Source organism: Pezoporus wallicus, unplaced genomic scaffold (genome assembly GCF_028554395.1).
Source record: "Pezoporus wallicus isolate ANWC-B61680 ecotype Strahan unplaced genomic scaffold, APGP_CSIRO_Pwel_v1 contig_8042, whole genome shotgun sequence".
NCBI classification, from domain to species: Eukaryota; Metazoa; Chordata; class Aves; order Psittaciformes; family Psittacidae; genus Pezoporus; species Pezoporus wallicus.
In genome coordinates, this window is record NW_026639380.1 from 157,786 (window position 1) to 185,734 (window position 27,949).

Consider the following 27,949-nt stretch of genomic DNA (forward strand, 5'->3'; position numbering starts at 1 on the left):
TTGTCCAGACCATGCTTTTGCCAAGAAAGGTTAGACCAGATGATCCTTGAGATCCCTTCCAACCCAGTTTTCTACAACATCATTAGTCTAATCTATTGTTTACTAGTTTGTTATAATATTAAACAAAAATCTGAGAACTGATTTGGAGACAAACCAATGATAAGCATCTCTGGAGAAAACTAGGAAACTGCTTCCAGACCACAAAAGGATGTTTGAGTAACATGCCTTTAGAGTAAGAGCTGCACACACAAAGACAACCAAGATAGAACAGCTCTGTAACATTCAGTAAGAATATTCACAGTCTCTTCATGTGCAACTGCATCTTACTAGAAGTAAAATAAACTATTTCTGTAAAAGATCTGATGCTCACCCTAACTCTCTGCATCTCAAAAGACAAGAAAGCTTTGATATGTCATAAAGACTACTTTGTATATTCAGAAAAGTTGCCATTTACCTTCATTCCTGGTTTTGCTGTCATCAGGGTTACTTTCACTATCTGCTTCATATCCTTCCTCTTCAGCAAAAAGTTTAAGACTACAGCACTGTGACTCTTCAGTTTCCTCAGAAATATCTCCAGGTTGTGGCACGGGCTCCTTTTCAGTGTAATGGCTCTGTATAACACATCAAGCACATTTACTGTCTTTGGTCAGAAAAAGAAGTAATTTAGAACCTTCCAGATGCTTATTTTCTGCAAGCCCGGTGGCAAAAGAAACAAATTAATCACATATTTTCACGGAACTTGAGATACTTTCTAAGAATGTCATTCTTACATTAAAAAATTGGTTCTGTAGAGATGGATTTTTCTTCCTAACTACCTGACCAAAGCTTTGGTAAGCAGATGGCCAATGCATCAAGAATAATTGTTTCCAACATCACTATCACCATAAACATACATCTTGGCATTCATTCTAAGGTGAAGATAGGTCTGCAGCACTAAGGTCAGTCAAAATCTGTCTGAAGCTCTCCCTTTGAAAGTTTGCCACACTGTCATTGGATGAAAGAGTGAAGAGAACATGAGGTTTCAGGTATGTCCATAAAGTGTAACCCAGCTTGCTCTTTTTGGGGGCATGACTTATTTCTGAGCAGTAAATGTGGGGACCATATCGATAACCAGCATTCAACTTACATGCCTATACAGAGAATCAGAGAATTAATCTTCCACAGTAACTGCACTTAAACGTGTCCTCTTGATTTTAAAAATAGAGCCAAGCATAAATCTGACTGAGCAAACCTTGCAATGCTTACAATTCCATCACTCGGTGTTTCATACCTTTTCCACTTTTTCTTCAGAATGATCCAGATCAGCAGAAAAAGTACCCAACGCAACACGAAGCAGTGAATCAAACAGAGGCTTTGCCAAGTCAGTTTCTACCACTTTTGATAGAGCAAGTTGCTCTTTTATTTGATGTAAGATATCATCCACACAGGGATTCTGCATTTTAGGGGAGACAAACATTTTGATTCATGTTATTCTGGTTTGGCTAACAGAATCTGTCTAAGTGGTCTAGCACTTTCATTTAAAAGCTTCCTCTTCCACCTACACTAATCCGAGTTCTTGCCCAAAACCATTAGACTTCATCCAGTCTCTTGCAATAAGGAAGATTCATTCTGTTGGTCAGGACAGAGATTTAGCTGGTTAAGCAATCTGCACACTGAGAAAAGCCTGCCAACATGCCGTTTCCCAAACACTGCAAGGGAAAGCACTGTTTCAAAACCAAACATCTCTTTCAAGTATACAATGCATTCAAACCACACCACAACATTACCAGCAGTTAGCAAGACAGACGGTAACATGTCCAAGTCCACAAAAATTACAAGTGGCCCAGACAGAATTCCAGTTTCCCGTTCTCTTCTGTACCCAATACCTTCTGCTTTTGTAATAAACTGCCAAGTACAACTCAAGACAGCAATGAAGACACTAAATTCCAGTGAAGGTGTCTTCTGCAAATTAACAACTTTGTGGTACACTGAATTAGTTCACCTTTAAGGCTTTGTTTTTTTCAGATGTCCTTTCAGTCCCTGTGCTCTCTTTCTCAAGCACCATGTTTTGCTCAGAACTGCCACCAAAAACACGACATGTGGGTCAGTGTGTATAATGCTCATGTCTTGCCTACACAGCTCTCCTTCACTGCCCCTGTGTCACACATTCTCCACTGAATACTCTTTCAAAAAAAACCAAGTCTCTCCCACTCTTCAAAGCCCATCAGCCCAGATAGCCATCAGAGAATGCAAGACTGGACAAATGGACTACACAGGGGAAAACAGAAAAAGCAGACTGTAGCCGACCAGAAAAAACATGCAGATAGAGTCAGCCAGAAATTCAGAATTGCTGACATCCACTACTGCCTTTATGGTCAGAGGAAGCCATCCCTTCCTCTAGTCAGGACCATTTCAGGCAGAAAATGCAAGCAAAGTGAAAAACTCATCCAGCCTGGATCAATCTACCACTCCAGAAAGCTCTCTCCTATCCCCAAGGAGCAGGGAACTGGCATGACCAGGGATCCAACCCAAAAGAGCAGAGGACAAGCATCATGCTGGAGAACAAGCAAAGGCGTAAAGGATCCTTACCAGCATCTCACCCCATACAAAAAGTGACAGGTTAACATGTGGGAAGATGCTGCCTCAGAAATCACAACGGCCAGTTTGTTCATCAACCCACTCCCATCTTTCATGCCTGCTGACCACTACTGCTAACTACTAAGCACATCATTTAACTGCATGCTTTCGGTAATACACCAAAAAAATTGGTACCATAATAAGAGCATAACGTTTCTTCACCTCTCAAACAACTTTGACTAAGTCACTGATAAAATATTATTGTATGTAACACACAAGTAAAGTAAGCTAAGGGAAGTTTCACAGTACCTGGTGAAAAAACTCCACTTCCATCTTCTGCTGCATGGCACTTGCACTGTGTAGGCAGATTGTCAGCAGAGCTTCTAGAAGTCTGATACCTTGAAGTGCCCACTCAGTCTCTTCTCTTACAGAAGTCTTTATCCCTTCAAGGTTGGCAACTGAAGTAACTGAAGTGTGTCCCCTACTCAAAGGGCCATCACAGGAGATGCATTCAGGCACCAGCTGTTCTGCACAACCAAGACTGTCAGAACTATCGACCTCCAATTGTGTCACCTCTCTGCTTTTAGCCAGCTGAGAGTCATCCTTGCTGAGAAGCTTGCCATGAGGACTCCCATGTGAATTTTTGTTGCTTTCACTCAATACTCTCTCCCTCTTTTCTTGCTCCTTTTCCTTATTTTTTGCAAGTTCCCGAATTATAAGAATTAGTAATCTATGGCATGCTTCAAAGCCTCCAAGTCTATGGAATTGTCTCTGGAAAACTGAACTATACAAATAGATGCAACGACACATGGACCAAATATCTGCAGCCCTGTGAATATGCTCCAGAGAAGGCAAAGTGAGGCTTTCCAGTGACAGATACGGTAATTTTTGGCCTAATGGCTCACTAGCTGTACTATCATATCCTGATGTATCTTCGGAGTCATTAGCTGAATCCAGATCACCATCTGCTTCTTTACTTACACATAAAAAAGCAACACAGAGGAAGAGATTTATTGTGTTCACGTGAACGTCTTGGCTCACAAACTTCTTCTTTTTTGGGTAAGCCTCTTTCAAGCCAGCGTAAAACTTGCTCAGGCTTTGAGGAACTTCGGAAACAGCATGCTGGCTACAAAGAGAAGCAGGCAAGGCAGATGTAGATTCTTGTTCACTGTTCAGACCTTCCAGCTCTGCCATTGCTTGGTCTTTCTGCTGATCACCAAGGCAGAGTATCAAAGTCTCTAACACTTTCAAAGAATGGCTTCTCAAAGCATCTAAGTAATTTAACTCAATCATTTGATTCACTCCATTAGAACTCAGAAACAAGTCTCTAATAACCCTGCAAGAGAAAGCACAAGAATTACCTTACATATATATATTATATATATATATAAATCAACCACAAATTCATGTAGTTCAGATGACACAACCAAAAATTACCCTCTGTTCTACATACCTACATACCCAAAGACTGATCGTGTTTACAGTAATTTATAGCTTATAAATATACATTAAAGAGAAAAGGAACTTGTTTGCAGTACTCTAGAATCCCAAGTAAGCATCATCCATCTGGTAGGAGAAAATTCAATTTTTGTAAGATACAGAGTAGGAAATAAATGTGAAATGTAGACAACAAAAGATGTAGGATATTCAAAATATTAAAAGATGTTTAATGAACTTTAATTATGACATTTGCTCCTTAGTGGTACTTCCCCTACCTTTTTATTAGCAATTGGAGCTAGTAAATCTCCTTCAGTTCTATGACTTCACCAGAAAGTAGAGATTCCTTCTCAAACATCTTGAAGACTTAAGACATTTTATTAGCTGTCTATTAGTTGCATGGATGATGTATTTCAGAAAGAATTTAGGAATACCCTTCAAGCACAACTTCTTGTGCAGTTCTTACACTGTCCAATGTTAAAAAAACCACCTTTCAGTATATTTGTTTCCAAGTATATTTTCCCTTCTTCCTATCACATTGAGTTAATTCAGAATCTGGGGTAAGGATCTACAAGCTTCTTAGGGTACTATGTTTGCATGTAGACATCCACCTTCCATTCCCTCCCATCTCCTGCCCACAGGGTCAACTTTTACTATAACCAGGTTACACACTCTAGAATCAAATGAATCATTTACTTTTATATTCCCATCTTTAAGCCAGTAGGAAATAAATAGCATATATTAAACTTGTTAAAATCTAAACTTTATTTCTCTTACCTCTTTGCCACTACATGCATTTTCAAAAAATAATAACAGCTTCTGAGAAATTTTGTTAGGATAAAAGTATAAAATGTATTAGACAATCCTTTACATGGACTGGAATACCAGTCTGTTCTTTGGAATTGTCTCAGATAACCCTACTAAATTCACTTCAGTTTACCAGGACTCCAGTAGAATAAATCTTTTCTGCACAACTGGACTCATTCATATTCTGAATAAACTTGGAGCTACTATATTAAACAACTACATCAATTCAACAATAAACAGGAAAGTTTCTATTTCATGCCTTGGAAGAAAGCTTGGGGGTGGTTTTGTTGGTTTGGGTGGGTTTTTTGTGGTTGGTTTTTTTTTGGTGGGGTTTGGGGGGGGGGGGGGGAGGTGTTCTGTTTTGGGTTGGTTTTTTTGTTTGTTTTGTTTGTTTTTTTTTTCCATGTTTAAATGGGCAGGGTTTTTCAAGTTAGGAAACAGTTATTTCAAGACAAGTAAATCTCTCAAGCCTTGTTTTTGAAAGGTGGTTTCCATGAAGACCATTCTGCAAGGAAAAGGGAAACAAAAACCTAAGTAGTCTAATTCCCACAGAAAAGTGACATGCCAACCTGTTCAACATTCCTGACTCACTTCAGCATGAGGAATAAAAAGGCTAAGAGCATGTCACATTGGACAAAGTTTTTTATTTGTTTCTACACACTTTGGCTTGTTAAAAGATCATAACTCATCAGTATAGAGCTCTCACTGTGTATGGTCTGTGAATCTAGGATTACATCTTATGTTATTCAAGCATTTACCTTGTTGCTATCACTGATGCAATACCCAAGTGCTGCCTACTGTCCAAATAAAACTTCTGTTCTGATCAGTAACAAATATACAAAGTTCGGTACGTAATGAGAAGATCAACCAACCTGGACTTAAGTAACACAGGGAGCATCTGCAAATAAATCTGAAGTACTTCAGAAGGCAAACACTGGCTATGGTAAATGCACGTGTGTTTATCAACTGTAGTTGGTCCAAGTTGTTGAGCATGGCAAGCTAACTGTACTCCTCTCTGTAGCACAGGATTATAAGCACAGTTATATAGTTTCCATTGGACCACTGCATTTCCCTTTTGAATTAAGTGGCAAATATGGCTTGCAATCTGCATGCCACGTAGTTTGTCTTCTTCAAAAACAATGTCCTGATAAGCCTCCAGTGCATGCCATCTCAGCAACACATCTTCAGATCCAGTGCTAGGCAGAATTCCCTGAACTCTGCAAGAGGAACTAGATGCTGGACCAAGATCACCACAGTTGCCCTGCAAGGCATCTTCCAACTGAGCAAGTTGATCACAGTCCACAGTACATATATTGCATGATGCCTGTATAATTTTGGGCGGAACTTCTGCTCCACCTAGCTGATCCAATATGAACTTGTTAAGGATATTCAATATGTGCTGTTGAAAGTTTTTTAGTGTTGGTAACTTGGAAGCATGAAGCAATGGGACAATCACAGACTTCGGATCCATACAACAACATATTCCTACATTATGTACACCCAAGAGGATCTGCACACTGGTACTGCTCAAAGAAACTTGTTGCAACAAGTGCAAACACTGATGTGCACAAACAGCAATGCAACAGCATCTGTCAGGATACTGAATTTCACCATCAGCAGTTTCAAAGGGGGTTTTGGATGCTTGGGTTTTAAAAGTGGATACAGAGAGCCCAGAGAGATCTCTGTGGTGATGCATGAAGTGAGAGTACTCGCATCGTCTGTGTCGCTTTCTTGTACACATCGATTGATGGAGCTGCTCCGATTTTACTTTTTTGACAGTGCTGATTATTTTCATGATGCTGTTGATTAGGACTTTCAAATGTTCTGAGGCTTCCCCAGTTACTCCTTCATTCTTCATACACAGCCATTCCATCTGAAGGACCGCTACTTCAAACAGCTTAAATCCCTGGTGCTGTATGAACTCGTGAACCAGATCTATAGCTTGACTAAAGTAGAATGGATTGGAGGCTGCACTTTGTAGGCAGCATATCAAAATCTGCAAGACCCCTTCTATAACCTCAGGTAGAAGCAAGGCTCTGTGATGGTATCTAGAAAATACGTAGTCATCCTGAACTGGCTGGTGTAGTGTTTTCTTGTATCCTGGAACAAAAAGATCCGGTTGCTTTTCCACGGAAATTCTGATTTTTAATGCTGCTTTAAGCAAGTCTGTTAAATTTCTTCGTAAGTTATCTGGCATGGTTTCTGTATTGCTAATGTCTAAAGATATCAGATGCAGCACTGTTCGAAAAAGCATCCTTTGGATAAGAGCTACAGGTTCTTCTGTCCACCCTACAGAAACTACCTCATTTTCTGTGTTACTACTTACATTGCAACAGTCTCCAAATCCTGATAAGAACTCAGTCAATGTGGGCACCACACTAGCCAAGAGAGCAGAACTGTGATTCAAAGCAATATCAAATTTGCACACTTTCTCTAGGAGAGACAGTAAGACATGGCATAAGTCGAAAGGAGAGTTATCCGTGTTGCTCCCAGCAATTCCTGCAGCTGGCTCACTCAAAGTCTCTTGGTTTAGCTCATGTGATGGAATAATTTTGCTGGAATTTTCTAGATTAGGGGCATCAGGATGAGAATTTGGTACTGCTTCTGCAGATAGGCCATCACTTCTACCTGCAAGGTAGCTGTCCCTAACTGGATGTGTTAAAAAAGGCTGCAGTAATTGGGAGCGTCTGTGTTTCCTGATTACAGTAGTCTTGTCATCAGAATTGCCTTCTGAATCTGAAGTGGACAGCTGAGATCTCCGTGCATCACGCACAGAGTAACGATGGGTGGTTTTGCGCAGGCGCCCGCTTTTTCGAGACCGAAGATTCGGTTTTACAGACGGCTGAAGAGATGAACGAGTGCTTCCATCCAAGCCTAGCTTTTCCTGAGTAGATTTCACAGAACTTGAATTATTCTCTTTGGTCAGGCATATGTCTACTGTAAAAGGTATATTAAAGTCTGTTGAAACAGAAAGATAAGGAACATTAAAGGAACATTCAAGAATATTATGCAAATAATTTTCTTAATTTTAGTTTAACACTCCCAGCTTAAAAATATGAAGCATTCATATCTTAATTGGCCATCATTTTGTATATACCTATATGTGACATTTTCAGTATAAAAAAATGTCAACAGCAATCTATGTTTATTGACTATTTTTAAAGCAGAGACAAATGAGTTCATTTTCTAACCAGGGTTAAAAATCCGCTAAAGGGTTCCCTAAAGCTTTTTTTGTAGGCAAAGCTATTCCCTTCAGAAAAGATGTTATCAGGGTAGATGAACAGACAGTTGGTAAGCAAACAGAAGAAAGCTTAGTCTGAAAATCACAGAATGATTTGGATTGGAATGAACCTTAAAGATAATCCACTTCCAACCCTGCTGCCATGGGCAGGAAGGACACCTTCCACTAGACCAGGTTGTTCTAAGCCCATCCAACCTGGACCAGAACACCTCAAGGATGGGGCATCCACAAATTCTTGGGGTAACCCGTTCCAGTGCCTCACTACCCTCACAGTGCATAAGTTTTTCCTAATACCTAATCTAAATTTACCCTGTTTTGACCTGTTAAAATCTTTTTTACCTGTTACACATAGGCTATAAAGGAACAATATAGCCACAGGCATCCAGTTGCATCAATTTAAAATTAGATAAGTTAGACATACTAATACAGAAGTCTAAGAAAATAAAGCCAATCAGTAGGACACAAACTGAGATCTCCTCTATTACTGCAATGGAAGCAATTTTAGACAGTTACTCCAGTGATATTTACTCCTGCATACCGTTTGATATGTTTTAAGTCTCACTGTCTGCCCTGCCAAATGGCCCTACCCCAAGTGAAGAAAAAACACAGAAAAAAGAAAGAAAAGGTCTTGTTCAGCTTTATGATCCGTTGTCACTCTTTGCAACAGAGCTGCTATAGGAACTTGGTGCATTACCCACAGCCCTCCTAAACTGCATGAAGAAATTGTTTGTGTGCTAGTGGTAACAGAGAAGATAAATTTCTCTACCTAGAAACAGTGAAGATTTTCAAATATACAGACATCAGTATTTACTTCAGCATTCATTGTTCCAAACACAAACAGCAGAGGGAGGTGGCAAACAATGTTCAGGGTGCTCAATATTCCCACAAAAGTCAAGACAATAAAAATTCAACTACAGAGTACAAAACAGCAAATATAAAATTAAAGTCTGATTCAATGGGCAAGAAGATTTTGAAGAATAAAATGCAAGTACTACCAGTTTATTTGTAGTGGCAAACTCAGATGATAAATTGTTTAAAAGTGGGCAACTCTATGCTCTTGGATTAAATCCATCACCATTCTTTCAGTAGTGACAGGACTGTCTCTGGATGCTTTGGGCAGGGAAACACTCAGCACAGTACAAAAGCAAGCAGCTCCCATCCACTAAGTTCAGCATTCTGAAAAAATGTGATAGCTCTCAGTAACACCCCCCATGCCCACAGAACGCCTAAAGCCCACACAACAGCTACAAACAGGTGAAAGAGAAGATGCTTCCATGTGCAAGCAAGGTGGTTGGTGCTTTGTTGTTTCAGAAGGTCATAGTTGTGATGTTTAAGGAAGAATCATCAACTGCTTTGGAGGCAGGAATTTAACCAGGAGCACTTAAACAAAGGATACTTCCCAAATGGGAAATAAAAAAACTGCCCAAAACGGGTGGATTTCTATCAGTGCAAGGAGAGAAAAAAAAAAAGAAAAGAAAAAACCCAACCAAAAAACTACAGACAAAAAAAATTAAAAAAACAAACCCTCAAAACACAACACATTGATACAAGAGCATTTTAAACTATTCCTGGAAAAGTCACTAAGCTCTCATATGATAACCAAAGCATTCCTTTAATTCACTCAAGTTTATAGGATAATGCAGCTGAGTAAGCAGGAAAGTTTATCATATAGTAAGTGCTATGAAACTGGTATTTTAAATACTACAAGTCTATAAAAATTAACAAAAAAATTCAACATGCATTATTTTAAAAACAGCAGCAAAACACTGGGGGAGCTTCAGGTAAAAAGCCTTAGGAACTCTGAGACAGGAAGCTTCATTTGCTTCATACTCTTTTTTCTTTTTTTACCCTCCAACAGTGAAAAGAATGCATCACACAAATGTAAAAGCCCAAAAGAAAAAAGCCAAGCAAGCAAAAAAAATCACCACCATTTCATGGTTCAGTTTCTGCAGCTTATTTTGTATTATCCCTTTCATTTCTTTAATTCACTCTTTCTGGCAGTTGAATCCTTGTGATTTGATTCCACAACCAGCACATCCGTTTCTGACAGAGAACACATCATATTTTCTAAGGAATGCAGCCTGGTTCTTATAATGATCCAGTATTACTCTGTTTTTCAGGGCCTGCCTCCCTGGTAACATCACACTTCCTTCACACTCAGTTGTCCACCGTTTGGCTTTAAGCTTAGTTCTGTACTTCCCATTTCTTTGATTGCAGAAGAAAGTCTGTCTCATTCTGTCTCTAGTGTCAGCATGTATCACTTTTTTTTTTTTTTACAAAAACAATTAGTATTCTTCTACTCAGCATGAAACACTTAACATTAGCAAAAATATTATATTCCATTTCAAATCTCCCCTGTATCACCTGAAGAAAAAACCTCACCACCATCAAGTTCAGCTACACAGTCATATAAACATTGCCTTTCACACTGATCAAGAGCATTTACCTTCTCTGTACAATTTCACTCTTCCTTGTATGCTGGCAGAACATTGGTACTTGTGTTTAAATTCACTGCAGAATCCACACCTTAATTCTGTGTTAAGAGGATGTATATTACAATGAACTATTACTCTAGTCATGAATCCCAGGCTCTGTAGTAATATACAAACCACTTTTGTCAGGTACTTAATACTGTAAGTGATAAAACATACCTATTGCTTTTTCTTCTTGGACAGGGATTTTCCACACTAATGGCAGAAGTGACAGGAGGAGGGTCAGAAGTTCTTCCCGACACGTCAGCTCCTATGTTAGGGACAAAGTAGAAACAAAAGGTTTTGTATTTTTAAAACTAGATTGACCTTTATTTTACAGAGCAATTCAACATTCCGTTCCCTAAGCCTTTCTGCTTTTTTATGCACTTTAGAAGTAACCTTACTGCAAAGGGTGCTATAATTATTAACTAGAGCCAATCAGAAAGCAACCGAGATATTTACTATGCCTCTGAAACTGTTCCTATACAAAGCTCTCCTAATCCCTCTTTTTCAGGGAATTGCCCACCTGAAGAACAAAGCCAGAAAAGTCCTAGCAAATAACTTGATATAAACAAAGACAGCAGGAAGCTCAAGACAAGTTTGAAACAATGTAACTTAGAAAAACTTCATGGGAAACTTCATACTTTCTCCAAAACAAAACCTTCTGCAAATAAAAAAGCCTGTATTTACCAAGTGATGCTATTGACTCACAATAGAAAAGTGAGGTTTTATGGGATGAAAGAAGGAAAATCACTCTGAAACAAACAAAAAAAAAACACAAAAAAACCCACCACCCCCCAAAACAACTCAAAAAACCCCACCCCAAATAAAACCAAACCCAACAGAATAACCACTAAACCCTACTGGGGTTCTAAGACTCAAACACTTAGAATTTCAATGCAGAGGGGAACAGCAGAAGTAACAGAATTCAAACACAGTTTGTTTTCAGGGTGCTATGCAGCACTATCAGAATGGTTTCAAGTCCTAAGGATCAAAAGTTTTCAAACAAAAAACTGACTTCAGCATTTTGTCAGATAACATCATTCAGGGATACGCAGCTGAAGCGGCATCCTTCCCAAAAATTCAAGGTTGCCTGAAATTCAAATGTAGTCATAGAGCTATATAAATAATAGTTAATATTTATAGAATCATAGAATAGTTAGGGTTGGGAAGGACCTTAAGATCATCAAGTTCCAACCCCCTGCCATAGGCAGGGACACCTCACACTAACCCATGTCACCCAAGGCTCTGTTCAGCCCCACCTTGAACACCGCCAGGGATGAAGCATTCACACTTCCCTGGGCAATCCATTCCAGTGCCTCACCACCCTTACAGTAAAGAATTTCCTCCTTATATCCAATCTAAACTTCCCCTGTTTAGGTTTTAACCCATTACCCCTTGTCCTATCACTACAGTCCCTAATGAAGAGTCCCTCCCCAGCATCCCTACAGCCCCCCTATGAGGTCTCCATGCAGCCTTCTCTTCTCCAGGCTGAACAGCCCCAACTTTCTCAGCCTATCTTCATACAGGAGGTGCTCCAGTCCCCTGATCATCCTCGTGGCCCTTCTCTGGACTTGTTCCAACAGTTCCATGTCCTTTTTGTGTTGAGGACACCAGAACTGCACACAATACTCCCAAGTGAGGTCTCACAAGGGCAGGATCACCTCCTTCAACCTGCTGGTCACGCTCCTTTTGATGTGGCCCAGGATACGGTTGGCTTTCTGGGCTGCAAGCGCACACTGAAGCCGTCTCATGTTCATTTTCTCATCGACCAACACCCCCAAGTCCTTCTCCATAGGGCTGCTCTGAATCTCTTCTTTGCCCAACCTGTAGCTGTGCCTGGGGTTGCTCTGACCCAGGTGTAGGACCTTGCACTTGGCATGGTTAAACCTCATGAGGTTGGCATCAGCCCACCTCACAAGCGTGGCAAGGTCCCTCTGGATGGTATTCCTTCCCTCCAGGGTATCAACTGAACCACACAGCTTGGTGTCATCGCAAACTTGCTGAGGGTGCACTCAATCCCACTGTCCATGTCAGTGACAAAGATGTTCAACAAGACTGGTCTCAACACCGATCCCTCAGGGACACCACTCGTTACTGGTCTCCAGCTGGACATTGAGCCATTGACCACAACTCTTCACGTGCAGCCATCCAGCCAGTTCTTTATCCACCGAGTGGTCCATCCATCAAATTGATGTCTCTCCAATTTAGAGACAAGGATGTCATGTGGGACAGTGTTGAACACTTTGCACAAGTTCAGGTAGATGACATCAACTGCTCTACCCCTGTCCATCAGTTCTGTAGCCCCATCATAGAAGGCCACCAAATTGGTCAGGCAGGATTTCCCCTTAGTGAAGCCATGCTGGCCGTCACCAAGCACCTTGTTGTTTCTCATGTGCCTTAGCATGCCTTCCAGGAGAACCTGTTCCAAGAGTTTGCTAGGCACGGAAGTGAGACTGACTGGTCTGTAATTCCCTCGGTCATCCGTTTTCCCCCTCTTGTAAATGGGGGTTATATTTCCCTTTTTCCAGTTGTCAGGAACTTCACCTGACTGCCATGATTTTTCAAATATGATGCACAGTGGCACAGTCACAAAATATTTCCTTTCTATTATGTTCAAAAGCATGTTACTTAAAGAGCAAAAACATCTCATGGCACATGAACAAAATAAAAACATGTATATTTTAATTTTATTACCTTAAACCAGGAGGACCCTCTCAGTTTGCACTGAAGGCTCAGTAAGCACTCATTCTCTTGAAAATTCCAACCCCTTGTCTCTTTCCACCCAGCACTGCATTTGAGCTTCACACATGCCTCAATTAGACAGAAGCTTGGCAACCATCAGCATCAGCCAGCAAACAGGTATGATTAGCTAAATTTTTCTTTTTCTCTTCTTGCTGAAGGGCAGAATGCAAGTGCAAACATACCCTCTTGAAGCCCTACTTGTCACAATTAACTCACACTATCACAAAAAGGCAAGAAAACCAGTACGAAGCCAAATTCACACAGTCAAAGCTCAATAAAAATTTACAACCTTGTAAGAAAGAGTATTACCTGATCAATAGTCAAGTTCAGTGTGGTAAGCAAAATAAACCCACGGCCTTGAACCAAGTATTGTCCCAGTGCTGCCATATGAGTTTCTTCTTCTTCATCTTCCTTGGCCTCTGCCCTCTGCACCACTGCATTGCACAGCCTGTTGACATCCGTCAAGAATTCCCGTGCCAGTGAGTTACTGGCACTGCTCATGTCTGAGCTGTAAGTAGAGGAAAGTACAGAAACTAAATCTGTCAGAAAATACATTCCTTACGGAAAGAGGACATGGTGGGGGCTGGGAAGAGAGGCATGTTTCTTCTCTGTATCCCACCCTACCTGCCCCCAAGGCACGGAGTGTCTGTAGAACTAAGAAATAAATATTCTAATGCATGTGGGAGGGAATGGGAAGGATAACCTTAGATAATTTCTTTTATTTCAGTGCAATTTCAGCAAAAAGCTCACAACCCCAAACACTCATTTTATAAATCTATCAGGTAAAAGCCTGTGACACACAACATTCCCTCCCACTAAGCTAATGACTTCATTTCAGCTTTTCTTTGTAAGCTATATATTTGAGCTTCAACCTTTGCCTGTTTCTAAAAGGTATCTGACCTGAAGCATAAAGGCAAATCAGGCAGCTCTTACATAGCATTGTACAGAAAACATCTTCTTTAATAGTTTATTTGAATACATTATCTTCCATCATGTTATGTATTCCAACAGTACAGACTGTTCCAAGGGGAAAAAATTAAGTAGTTAAGATAAATGTGGGAATTTCATAAATACAACACTTTAGATTTACCAACTCGGTCTTTTCCCTCAAGCAAGACTGGGTGGGTGGCAGACACAGCTATAGTGTACTTAATTCAAAACAATTCTATTGCAAATAGAATTTCCAGGAGAAAATTCCAAAAGCATTGGTACTATTTCCCAAACTGAATTATTTTACTTCAGATAATGTGCACAAGGCCCTCAACACTTTGTCTATTCACTCTTATTTTCTCCCATGCCACAGCATCCTTTGTTGGTCAGCACTAGTACATGTTGAAACATTTAAAAATGAATCAAACAAACCAAGAAATGCAAGACACAGCTGTAAAAAACTCTCAAGAGTATCACTGAGGAAGGAAAAACAAAAACAAGAATCAGTGACAGCAGCTACAGAAAGCAGAACATTTAAGCCACATAAACCCCGTTCAATTGATACTACAGCATATCAAACTCCTTTAATTTCTATATAAACAGCTGAAGTAAAATCTTAAAAAGTCAAATATTTTCTTCATACGCAAGCATAGAATATGCAACAGAGCCAAATAACTTAAAATATAACATTTTAAAATAGCAGATGGATTAACACTGCTGGACCAAGAAACATGTACATGCAATTATTAGGTGATAAAAAAGACCCTGTATGAAAGCTCAAGTCTGGCAGCAGTAGTGGTACTAGAAAGCTCCTCCTATGAGCAAGACTGAATACTTATAATGACATTCGCTGTAGAAGTAATGGGAAAATTCTTACCAGAATTACCTTGCCAGCTTAACACATTTATCTTCTATGTGGAAGAAAAAGCAAGTATGTTCTGGAAACACAGCAACCTTGGTTCACCTGCTTTTAAGAAGAGAAAAATAGAAAGAAATTGCATATTAACCATGATGTTTTTAAAACTCATTTAAGATACCTATATGAAGTTTAAGAAGAGTCCTGAAGGGGTTTTGAGTTTTAAAGGTCTAGTTTTCACTTTTAGCTTATGACTGAGCACAGCCAATATCCTATGACAGAGAAAACACTTGGTGCTTGAGAGGTAAATTAACATAATAAAGTTCACTAGTTTTTAAAATGTAAGCTGTGGTTGGTATGCAAGTTTAAACACTTCTCTCCAGAAGCAGTATGAATTCTGAGTGACTACAACCTGCATATATAATACTTGAAGCACCTGCAGCTCTAGGTACAAGTGATGGATAGTAGAGGAAACTGAATTATGCAGTCAGGTGCTGACCTTCTTAAACCTGCCCTTCTATTTTGTCCTAACAGACAACCAATACACTACATTAAGGACTGGGGAAGATGCAACAAAAAAAATTGGGAAGGAACAGTATTGTATGTGCTCTGTACAGACCACTCAAGCAATTTAAGAGTTACTTCTCTCCTACTCATTTAGCCCCATCCAATCCTAACAAAGGATCAGAACAGGCAGTGCAGTCCCTTCCTCCACCACAGAATATTTTAAGCTATCCCTATTTTATCTGCAATTATTCACTAAGAAAAGACTATGATAACTGTAGGGAGAAGCAATCTCCCAGTTCACTCCAGAACAGCCAGAAATGACAAGACAATTACACCTAGGACATGTTCTAGCAAAAAAAGTCAGAAGAAAGCAACACATACACCAGCCCTGCTTTTGTGAGCGCGGCACAAAGGTTCTATAATAACTCAAGGAAAATGACTGCTGTAGAGAGAATACATTCATGAAGCCCTAACATCCTATATTCCTTGCTCTAAGCTAAACTGTTAAAGGATTTATGAGTTTTTAACTTTAAAATGAAATTTTCAGCTTTACACTTAAACTGTGATAAGCATGAACATTACAGGAAAAATGTCCTTGGGGAAGGAGGGAAATAGTAGGTTCTCCACGCAAGTTCTTACTATTTGCTCCCTGCTTTGAGTGCATGGGAACACCACTTTTCATTCACAGCCTCACAGAAAACTAACCTACCCATGCAGCTATCACTCACAATTCATTGCAACTGATCAATTTAAGCAGGCAGTGGTTTAGCAGTTTTACCAGGCTATTAGAAGATGTAAAAATATGCTGTCCATCATGTTTTAGTGCCCTTCCCTTTGAAAATTCAGTCTCCAGGTTTCCTGCACTGCTACATGGATTTAACATATACTGCCATATTCTAGAAAAAGGGTAAATTCTCAGCATCACTGTTAAGATAAAAGATATTTTATTGATGCTAATGCAAAAAGGCATCAAGCATGGCTTCTTAAGGCAATAATTTCATATATAATTGGTAAAGAATTCAGATCCTCTCATCTATAATGCAGAAAAAATAATGTAAAGAGATACCATGCTGGATAATGAAGAGCTTCTTTTAGAATGTCTCGCTCCAACAAGTGCTAGCTACTTCTCAATTGTACCTATTTCTGTTTCTGCAATTAAGTTATAAAATTGAATGACAGCACAAATGTGTCTTTGGAAACAGATCTCATTATTCATCCCACCAAAAAAAGCTGCATATGCACAGACAACCTTCTTCCCTTTCTTGTTTCCCAACAAGTGAGTCAAGCACTTAAAGCACACTGCTTTTCAAAGAACTTGGTGAACAACTTGCCCTGCTGATGCTGTAACATAAACACTCTACAGAGTTGTTTTCTAGGGCATTGTTTGGTTTTTAAAAACAATAAATCCACCCCTACTCCAAGGTTTCAGATGCCTGTCACACTTCTGATGCAGATTATCGTATGCTGATACTACAACCTACAGAGCATAGCATTTCATCTCACCCCAAGAAAGTATACCAGTCAACTTGCTTCAGGTTGGAACTACTCTACTGCAGACTTTTTCTCTTGTTTAAAGTGATACATCTTTAACTGCTGGGTGATACCTAAACAGATGCTACACAAAATGCCTGTACTGAGGTAGAATGCCTTCACCCCTCATTAGACATCACGGGTCACCTTAATTAGGGAAAAAAGCACGAAATCTAAACCATCACACATAAAGCCATATGAAAGCAGAAAGAAATGTACCAGAATCTCGGTTCACAGCACAGTGAACAGTCCCAATGGGACACTTGGAAAACACATTGTGTCAGGGGTTCCTATAGCTTGCCCTGGAAAAAAATAGGCACATTCTTCATCTCTAGAAGATTATTACTATCAGATTTCATAAAAAACACTTCTACTATTATTTCTAAAAGGAAAAAACTCACAAGCTTTAAAAGAATAAATCACTTAACCATGAATAATGTGACATTCACAGTTAATCTGTTCCTCTTCATGCCCATCTTTCTAGCATCCTCATAATTCTACCCATAGCACATCTTCCCTCTGGCCCCTTTCTGCACCAGCTCTCAAGTGACTTATTTCTATTTGCTATTGTGGTATAAATCGATTTCCTGCACTTGAAACTGTTTTTTTTTCCAAAACTTATTTCCATTTTTATCAAGTTGCTCATTGCCTGAGCATCTCAAAGTACAGGAATGCCTTGTACTTATTTCAGTGGACTTGAAGCCTTTAAAGACAAAAAATCATTCTTTAAATAACTTAAAGGACAGAACTAAAAATTAAGACCAGTTTAGCACTCTTGAACACTGAATCATGGATATGCTACCTTTACATAGTGCTCATAATTAGTAACATGAGAAATACAGAAAATGCAACAAAAGCTTAAGGTCAGAGCTAGTACCCTGTATATGAGAGTGAACAGGACCTTTTACTTGGTTATGTTTTCAGCAATTCATTGCCCAGAAAGGCCTGGAATGTCCAGTAATACAGTAAGAAGTAGTAGTTATTAAATTACTATAGCAGCATTGTAATAAAATACAGTACTAAGCCAATTGAAGTCCAAATCTGGTAATACTGATTTAAATTACTACTTGCAGTAATTGTTGGCCAACAGCTACAGCAAGAGTAAAGGAGAGGCAGAAAGTTTGATGGTGGGCACCATCAACCAACAGCCCCCCTTAATGCTCTACTAAACCTTCCTCCCCACAGACTTAGTTATAAAACTTCTTGAAATGTTAGTTTTATAGCACTAGCAAAAAAAAACAAACAAACCAAAAACAAACCCAAAACTACTTAACTACTCCCTATCTGTTGTGAAGTTAATGTCGATAAATTCCTTCAAATGGCTCATTACTGAATAATTATATCAGTCTAAAATGAACATGCCACTGAGTGCTGTTCACACAGCTTGACTGCCTGACTAAGCCAAAGTGCTAATGTACTAAGAAAGTAATGTATGGCACATCTGAAGCACCTGCAAGCCTTAGTTTCCTGTATCAAACTATGTCATCTTCAATAAAAGCAGTCTTTTTTACCTGGTTATGTGAGCATCTTCATGCACCAAAGGAATTATAGCCAATCTCATAAGAAAAATAAATTTACAAGAAGCTATTTTACAGGTCATGCAAAGAAGAGTAGAGAATATACCTAACAAGATATATTTAACATATAATTAATTTACCTCCCTAGTTTTCCGTTTCAGATGAGACAAACACTAGCCACACATGGCATGGCTGCAAGTCCTTTTGAGTACAAAGTACAATGAAGTTGCATTTGTAGTAGGCATTAATACTTTGCAAAACATACTTTCTATAAGCCACTGTCAATCTAGTTATTTCTGGCCTCCAGTTCAAAGGCTTGTAGCTCTTTTACCCATTCTCTAGAATAAAGTATATGTACATATGAGTCATCACTGACCAATAAACACTACATTTACTTTCTACAGTATTAATTCTATTTTAAAAGTACTTGCCCCAGACTCACTGCTTGTACTTCACATTTATGCTCTGGAGAACATGTGTGTGACCTCTTCAATGATTTTAACATTAATATGATTATATAAGTTATTTTGTTCAGATTTACTTTGGGGTTAAACTCTCAGTTTAAGCTCAAGCTTCTGTCAGCAGAGGACAACAGGCATAATGAAGAACATCAGCACATTACTAACACTAAGACACTCCATAATAGGCTTTTGTAATTGTAGCACCAATTGCCAGGTTTATTACAGAAACAGAGTTTACATTGTCAGTAGCTGACACCAAATTTAAAGAAATTTGTTAACAATAAGGGAACAATATGATTCATTTCTCTGCGCAAACTGAAGAAAAAGAAATTAGAGCACGTGAGTGTGCAATAGGAATATGACTCCAGCATGGCCTGGAGCATACCCTATAGTGCAGCCTTCAGGTCTGTACTTAGTGGTGAAATGCAAGCAAAGCTTCAAACTATCATGTTGCCGAGATCAGCACACTTCATTTTCTTTTTGGTATCATTCAAAACTTTAAGCAGGCTACAAACAAATACACAGCTGACATTGCCAAAATAGGTTACACAGCGGGAGCAACACACAAGCCTTTGAAGAAAACAGGAACCTGCAATTCAAGCAGAGCATCAACAGAAAACTTGAGATACTTGAGATGCTTTGATGCCTTGTTTTACAGCACAAGGCAATCAGCCAAAAGCTAGCTTATAAAAGGCAGAGAACATTTGCTAACCATCCAACAACTCTGATATTAAAAAACATGAGCAAACAACAGCAAAACCACGACACTTCATGTTTGGTTCTTTTGCAAAACAGAGACACCAGACAACACTCCAGCTCCACAAAAGAGCTCATACTTACTCAATTTCCAACCACCTTCTCTCTCCTATTATTAACTATTTGGAGTTACAGAAGCAGACATCTTATTAAAACATACTAAGGCAGTGTTGCTCCAGTCATTAGGTTGCACATGCAAAGAAACCTCTTAACGTACAGAACTTCTCATAAGAGTGCAGTTCTACTTCTGAAAAAATCCTTTATTTTATCAAGGCCTTCAGTAGCTAGCTTTTAGTCTTCTGTGTAATTCATTAGATGAGTATGACATCCAAATAAGTTACTCAGAATCTCTCTCCCCAGAATAAAAAGGTGAAAAATAAAAATGCTTAGTACTTCTGGATAAATAGCACATGCAATATCCCTTTAGCTAACCAAGGGAAAAGGGTGTCAAGTTCACAAGATGGTAAACAAGCATTACTTTAATGAACACTGAAAGACATGTTAAGATCTTCATAGCAATGGTGTTGCTGTGCATGCAGGTGTTTGTACATACATGATCTTACTAATATTACTTCTATGTAAGATCAGAAGTATATTTAACTTCCACCTCACCTATGTGGGATGCTTGCCTTGCAATACTAAAGTATTTTAATCCTCCTGTAAGTATGCAGTCTACTTGTGTTCTGCTGCCTGGGTAATTAAAACAAAATTTAGTCCATGAAGCTCAGTGCTTATACAATCTAAGAATTAGAAAATTTCTGTCTCTAAGTGGATGTGAAAATATTGTATCTTCCACTGGGGGAGGGTGGGGAAGAATTTTAAGGAATTACATTATCTATGCTTTCTGAAAATAAAAGCCTTTAAAGTAGTAAAACCCCTCATTTTCATATTGCATATAGTCAGGAAACACTGTGACATGGATGGCTAAACTAACCATTCCTGTTGTAGAATAAGAATGCCAAGGAAGTAAAAGATCATACAAATACTATGCTAGATTTAAAACATTAAAGAAAGAGGCACTTTCCAAAATACCAGTCAGATATCTACAAACAAGTCATCAAACTCATAATTAGAAAACACACCCAAGGTTACAGGCACCTAGAGATACACAAAGTGGCATTACATGTACAAGCAGGTCAACTCAAACAGTTTCAAGGATGTCATTCTTTTGATCAACACCCAGACCTGTGGTGCACCTCCCTGAATATCAGTGAAGAAGAAATCCAAACTCTTCCTTAACCCCAAATCATTTGCCGTGTACTTTCAGGCCTCTTGTTTTTTAACAATTAGAAATGAAGCACATGGGTAATTTCTTTGGGCACAAAGTTTCTTCCAGACCACACTTCCCAAACTTGGCCAGTTTATTTTTGCAAAGTTAACCTAAAATGTATGTGCTGGAGTTTGATCTGTATCCTTGGATATATTCTGATCCATAAGTATTTAAGTCATGCTCTCCCCAGCCTGTTTCTAGAATCTTGCTTTTCTCTAGCATAATTATTAGTAACAGCTCTGAATGAATGACAGAAGCTCAACTCAAAGGCACAACAGATTAATATGTATGCAATGTTTTTACAGATTAAAAAAAAACAACAAAAAAACCCCAGAACACCTCGTTTACCCACAACTGTGTTTTCCTGTTTAACAGTTTCCGAAGTGTGATTTTAAGACATGACGTCCATTAAATGAACTCTGATTTACATCTCCAGTGTTTCCACTGTATACCGTCATTTCATTAGTCTGTGTATCTGACAAAGATGTCTGTTCCTTAAATGCAAAATGTACTAATGGCCGTGAAGCACATAAGCTTGTCCTACAATGGCACTGGAGGCTATCATCTCAAACCAGCAAGTTTCTAATTTATTAGCTGCCACTGACTATAGAAAAACTGTAACTAGTATCAGCACACAGGTGACTGGAAACAAAGTCAAGAACATTAAGATATAATAAACTGTGCTCAAAGGTTGACCAAAGAGGGGCTACCAAAACTGTAAGATAACTTAGCAAGAAAAGATCAAGTGATTAAAGGTCTGAGCACCCAAAAAGGAAGCCAGTTCACACACAAACTAACTGCAGACTTTTCCACATATAAGCAATGCACCAGAGATCTAAAAATAAAGTTGGGCATACGCAGTTTTGTATGATGCTTTAAAGGTCTGTAATTCCAAAGGTTAAAGCCATAATCATTATGATTATAATGAATATTCTACCATCACAAAGCTACAGGCAAAACTTAGGATCTCAACAACAGCCCTAGCCTACCAAGGCCTCACAATCTGGGGAGAGAATGCACAGCTGTGCATATATATATATACACACACATACACACACACACACTAGAGTATGGTAGAAGCCAACCTACATGTTACTCCATCCTAGCAAGCTTTAGAGATTGAGAGGGTTAACAACCCCCTCTCATCCTAATTTCTCTTCAGTGTTAGTTGTGCTCAGTCACACCACATCAACAATGTAATACTTTGGAACATGGACAACAGCTGTGCATGTCTTAAATGAAATCCCTAACATAATTCTGTATAGCAACTGTACTTTGTTCATTGGTCTGCTTTCTAATGAGAGTGAGTTTTAAGAATATCTCATTAAAGTCAAACCAATGATCTTCTGATGCAGCTTTTAGTACATCATAAGCTACTGAGACATTTACAGCAGTGAAATACTAACAGCATTTCATCAACATTAACTTAATCTACAAGTTCTTGTCCTACCGGATTGTGAAGTATTCACATGATTTGTTCTTCATTTAAGTCTACTTGCAAAAAAATTACCTCATGACAGGGCTTTTACAAGTAGATCATTCTGTTGCTATAATTTCAGGATGCTTTAAAAATGAATTTGTGAAAATCGACACAAATAGCACCACCAAACCCCATTTGTGCTTAATATATACTTCTTGGAAAGTACTCTTACCTTGGGGAACTAGAATTAAATGACACCTGACTACTTGTATAACACACTATCAAAATTTTTGACTACATGTACCAACATCTAAGAAAGGGGAAGGGAAAAATGTGTTGGCAAAAAAAATAACACATTTTAGTTCCATGTCATCCTAGATTTTCCACATAATACCTACTTGACATATCTGACTCTTATTTGGAAAAAGAGTTTTAGAATAAGGTGTATAGGAGTCTTTGGTGCAGTTTCAAGAAGTGTTCACTGCAATGACAACAAATGCAAGCTGACATAACGGAACAGTGCAATGTAGTATCAACTATATGCTAAGAAAGTAGCACCAGAGATTAAGCGATCAGTGACAGGAAGGCTGTTCTTGCTAAAATTCAGAAGGTTATCAAGTTCTGCCTTGAGCTATAAAGATCTGTATCCCCTTTACAAGTTAGCAGATTACCAACAATTTCCTCCTTTTGAGTCTGTATGAAATATCATTGAGACAGAGTTAATGGCAAAGAATCACACAGGCTAGCTGCATGTTACAAAAATGCTTGGGGACAGCTTCTCAAGTAACATGAAATTTTATTTAGTCATCAAACAATACAAAACACCTGTGAAAGCATTTGAGTCTGAAATGAAGCTAAAGATGAAAGATGATTCATCTACAAGATAAAATGTACAGCACTAATGAAAGCTCTCAACCAACCACCTACACACTCAAGTAATGCACTGAGCCTGTACATACACTAATCAAGTTTATATTTAGCTTGTGATCTTATACTATCTAAAATCAGTAACTATAATACAGTTAACCACATTGAATCCAGTTCATTTAAAACTCCCATACTTCAGACCAATGCATGCAGGCACAGAGAATAAACATTCCTTAGATGAGGCATGGGGAAAGCTGGGGGCCTTCAAAGATAATCATTGCAACATTAAATATGTTAGAAACAAATACATTTGCGATCATGGAGACCAGCTATAACACACTGAAGAATACCATGGTATTACCAACAGCATGAAAATGTTAAAGCAAGCTTTGCTAGTAGAGTTGAAGACAAGGATCTGTTCCAGATCTTATCTGGAGTTCCAGAGGACAACATCTAAAAGAAACACATAATACTAGAGAAAGGAATCAACAAATATTCCACCACAAGACAGAATCTATGCAGAAAATAAACTGTGTGAAGGATGAAGATTTGTAAAATAATTCAGCAGGGAAAAGGCTGAAACAGCATAGCTCCCAAGTGAGCCTTTTTCTGAACACTACTCACAGACTGCTAACATGTTCTTCTCCAAATTAAAATATATATAGGTAATAGTCCTAAACATTCTTTCAACCTTAGCTTTTGATATTTATCCCACGAACAGACTACAGACCAAGCCTCAACAGCCATGCTTGCGTAGCAATGACTAATAACTAAATCTGGAGATCAATAACCTCCACAGACTCTGTGGAGTGAAAGGAAAGCTGCAGGCTACAACAGAAGGTCAGTCAGAAGTTCAGGGCCTCTCCAGCAGCAAGCCTGCACAGACCATGCAGACTTTGTGAATGCCATCTTACATTAACCTGCAGCGCGGCAGATAGCGTGGCCTCCAGTACAACTGGCAAAATCACTGTAATTGTGACCACACTACAAGCATGCATACACTGAGTCTACCTGGAGATTATTTTAAACAACAGATGTACCACTCAATGATCATAGAAACCTTTTCATAAATCATGACCATAGAAACTTTCTGCAATTTAGAAGATTATAAGTTTTGATTGTACCAATACTCAGATACATGAAAGAGGCAAAATGAAGTTGAGCAGCACCTTGAAGCATTTCTGCTGAAGGGATGTGAATGAGCAAAGGCTGTTACTGAAACTGAAAGCTTAGCTGTTAGAGGATTAAAACTATAAAGTAAAATCTTAGTATTGTGTTCAAAGTGCCCACTAAAAGTAATTAAATGAGAGGAAGGCCAATGATCAGAGTTAACACGATGACAACTAACTCTGCTTCTGGGACTTTAAAACTGGTCAGTTTTACAAGCAATCAAAAGTGATTTCTACAAGTAATCAAATGCAGACAAGACAGCAGGCAGCAATGCAGGTGGTATTAAAACAGGTATGTTTTTACCTAAAAATCTGAGAGTTTCATACGCAGTTATCCTTGCCAAGCTCAGTCTGACAGCTTCTTAGCTAAGTACAAAGAGCTTCGGTCACTTTAGGGAAGCAGAGCCTGTGCTTCCCCCAGACTTCGCAGAAAAGAAGTATTCATTCTAGCTGTGCTGACCCCTCTGGCACTGACCATCCCCCAGAAGACCCAGTCATCAACCAAGAAAGCTACAGGCAAAATTAGTCATGTAACATCTCACTTCAGGTAGCTTTCCTCCAGTGGGAGTACAAACAAGGAACAGCTAGGATTTTAATTTTATTCTCAAAGTTTAAACAGCATTCAAGTCAAGCAGTATAGAGAAACTATAATCAATAATTATACTTAATTTCACGTAATAATGACTTAGAGCATAAAGTTTCACAGTATACCTACTACTAGATAGAAAAATATTTAAGAAAATTTTGAACCACTGTAGAAAACCCTTAATACATCAATTCAACAACGCACAAGATAACCAAACTATGCTTAAAAAGTCCCCAAACTAAATGTCTATCACACATGCACACACAAACAAGACTCAGGAGATGGATGAAGTGTGCTAGGTGAAGGCCACTTACACATCCAAGCAGTATTTCCAGTAACCAAACATAACACAATTTTTCTGCAAGTGCCAAGCATTTAGCAGGACTCCAATAATCAAATTGACATTGTAATTGGAATAATTTAGACTTCCAAAAATAGTTACAGATTAATTAGGAGTAATTTCTGGAGTTGAAAAGACCCCACACAGCATTTCATCTATATATCCAGACATAAAGGAAATTCTGCTTTCCTTTAATCTTTTGTTAATTGAAACATAAAAATCAAGAAAGAAACCGCACACTCTTCAGCGACTCAAATATCCCTTCAAAATTGAAAGTTGCAAGCAATACAAAGATAAATACATAACTCAGGTAGCACACAAAGTCCTACGTATTGGGGCTTTTGTTTTCTTTTCTCTACAGCAAGTCATAAGAATTTTTGCTCTGAATTCTTGGAAAATAGGTTTGTTAAACCCTTGCCTTCCAACGGAAAGATAACAGGATGGTGAAAGAGTTGCACTTTTGAGTTAATTTTAGGACTATTCCAGTGTCAAATTACTGAAACAAAACTGGGCAAAATTAAACTTTTGAAACACTATAATGAAAGTATAACAAAGTTGGAGTTCCATCAGTTGCTGCAATACAATTATTAACTATCAGGAATATATCCTGAAGTCTTAAATATTTTCCTTACCAATTCACTTTTCCAGAATTAAGAATTATTGATCTTAATAGTGATAACTATTCATCTCTTCAGACTGCTGTTGTTGTTACTTGTTACTCATCTTTCAGTTACTACAATAAAATTTAACCAAATCAGTTGCTTACTGAGGTTAACAGACCTTGTTTGATGCTCTTTGCCATTTATTGCCCCCCCCAAAAAATTCTTCACAGATCTTCAGTAAATGCCTCCACAATACTAGAGACGCAGTTAGACATTTGCTGAAATAAAACTGGATGAAGTTAATATCAGTTTTAATACTTCCAATAAAGCTTTGCACTGGCATTACCTGACAGTAATTCCCTCTGATATTTCACTTTCCCAATTTTCTCTTTGGAAAGCAGAAAGGTAACAGGTTTCCAGAACCAGGAACTCTCTCCTCCCACCTCACATTTAATACTTCATGCTCCCATACTTTTACATGGAGCACAGTGATGCTTTCAACCGAAGCCAAGGAGCTCAGCTTCCTGGGTGCTCTGGTTCTTCACAAAAGTATCACAAAGCACAGCATGCTGTAATACGGAGCCTGCAGCATCCTGGTAACTCCAGGCTGCAAACATGAACCATGAAGAACCAACAGCTTATAGTAAGAAAATCCTCAAGACAGCATGTTCTCACACAGCACTTTCTTCTTTCCCTTCCCTTTAACACATTCTAGTATCACTTCTAGTACAGAGTGCTTTATCTAGAAGCAAGACACTGCCATGCACCAGTTTCAACAAGTCACTAAAAGACTTGTTCAAATGTAAGGCCTTAAAAAGGAATCAATAGATATTAATGAGGTCTTGCTGATGAAGACTGTTCACTCCAAAGGACTTAAATTCACCTGCAGAGGACAAGCAAGCATGTCCTGGACAGCAAGCACCTCCTGGGCTGACAGAATCCTCTTACCAAATCATTTCACCCCGCGTTCCCTCTGTACCCTTCTGCCCTCACAAGACAAGTATTAAAGCCAGTTTTGCTTCAGAATTCCTCTATGTGCAACTTCATCTTATTTGAAAAGAGACTAGCATGAAATTGGCAAAATTCTTCAAGTAAAAAGGAAATTAGCTCCCTGCAGAAGCTACAAAGGTGTACAACTGTACATTAATACAGTCTATTAAAGAAATCACTAACAATAAAAATACAGAACTGATAGCTTCCTCAAGTTTTGTTCATATTTCCAAGTACTTGCTTATGCTCTTTGAGCTTAACTGTAAGGAGAAATAAACAAAAGCAGCAACTTACTTTAAATAAGTTTTCAGTATGCAGTTTCTCTTTCCTGATATTTATGTATCAAGTGTCTTACTTTCCAACAGTTCCTATACTATTGTTCAAGGCACTGACAGTCTATTCTCTTGTCTTAAACTGCATTAAAAACTGATGCAGAGACACAAGTAAAACATACAAGGGACTAAGGGAAAGGAAAAAGCAAAAGAAGCATTTAAGAGGAATTTTAATTAAATGATTACTAGCCTAACAGAAAAAAAATCTTATGATTGATTAAACATTTGAATGGAAAGCTGTCTTTGAGTACAGTAAAAAAAAAAGAAATGTAATGGGGGAAGGAGAAAAGGGAAAGCAGAGAGTGACATTAAAGAAGCTCCTCTTAAGAAATCTGTACGCAGTCTTACAAACCAAGTGATGACTGGCTTCTTGAGGTCTCATTTACTATTAACTTTGGTTTTAGAAGTAGAGGCATTGAAAGCTACTTGCACTTAGCTTGCAAGATTCTCTGTCGACAGGACAATGAGGTAAAAGAGTAAACTTAAAATACCCTACAAACAGCTGATTTTTTTTTTTCTTCCTTATTTATGACAAAATATGAAGGCATTCTAATTTTTC

At 38.6% G+C, this 27,949-nt stretch overlaps 1 protein-coding gene across 8 annotated transcripts in view; it reads right to left on the minus strand.

The window, feature by feature from the left end:
- The window catches only part of LYST (lysosomal trafficking regulator), an 82,332-nt gene that overhangs the window by 52,767 nt on the left and 1,616 nt on the right, over nt 1-27,949 (minus strand). For 5 of the 8 annotated variants that reach the window (XM_057414533.1, XM_057414530.1, XM_057414531.1 and 2 more), the window contains exons 2-9: nt 15,065-15,151; nt 13,567-13,765; nt 10,693-10,783; nt 10,488-10,574; nt 5,673-7,758; nt 2,866-3,892; nt 1,271-1,432; nt 455-611 (exon numbers count right to left, since the gene is read on the minus strand). In XM_057414533.1, the coding sequence (XP_057270516.1) occupies nt 455-611; nt 1,271-1,432; nt 2,866-3,892; nt 5,673-7,758; nt 10,488-10,574; nt 10,693-10,783; nt 13,567-13,758 (3,802 nt within the window). In that variant the 5' untranslated portion in view covers nt 13,759-13,765; nt 15,065-15,151. The remainder of the gene's footprint in view (nt 1-454; nt 612-1,270; nt 1,433-2,865; nt 3,893-5,672; nt 7,759-10,487; nt 10,575-10,692; nt 10,784-13,566; nt 13,766-15,064; nt 15,152-27,949) is intronic. The other 3 variants (XM_057414536.1, XM_057414534.1, XM_057414532.1) reach the window with 2 other exon arrangements.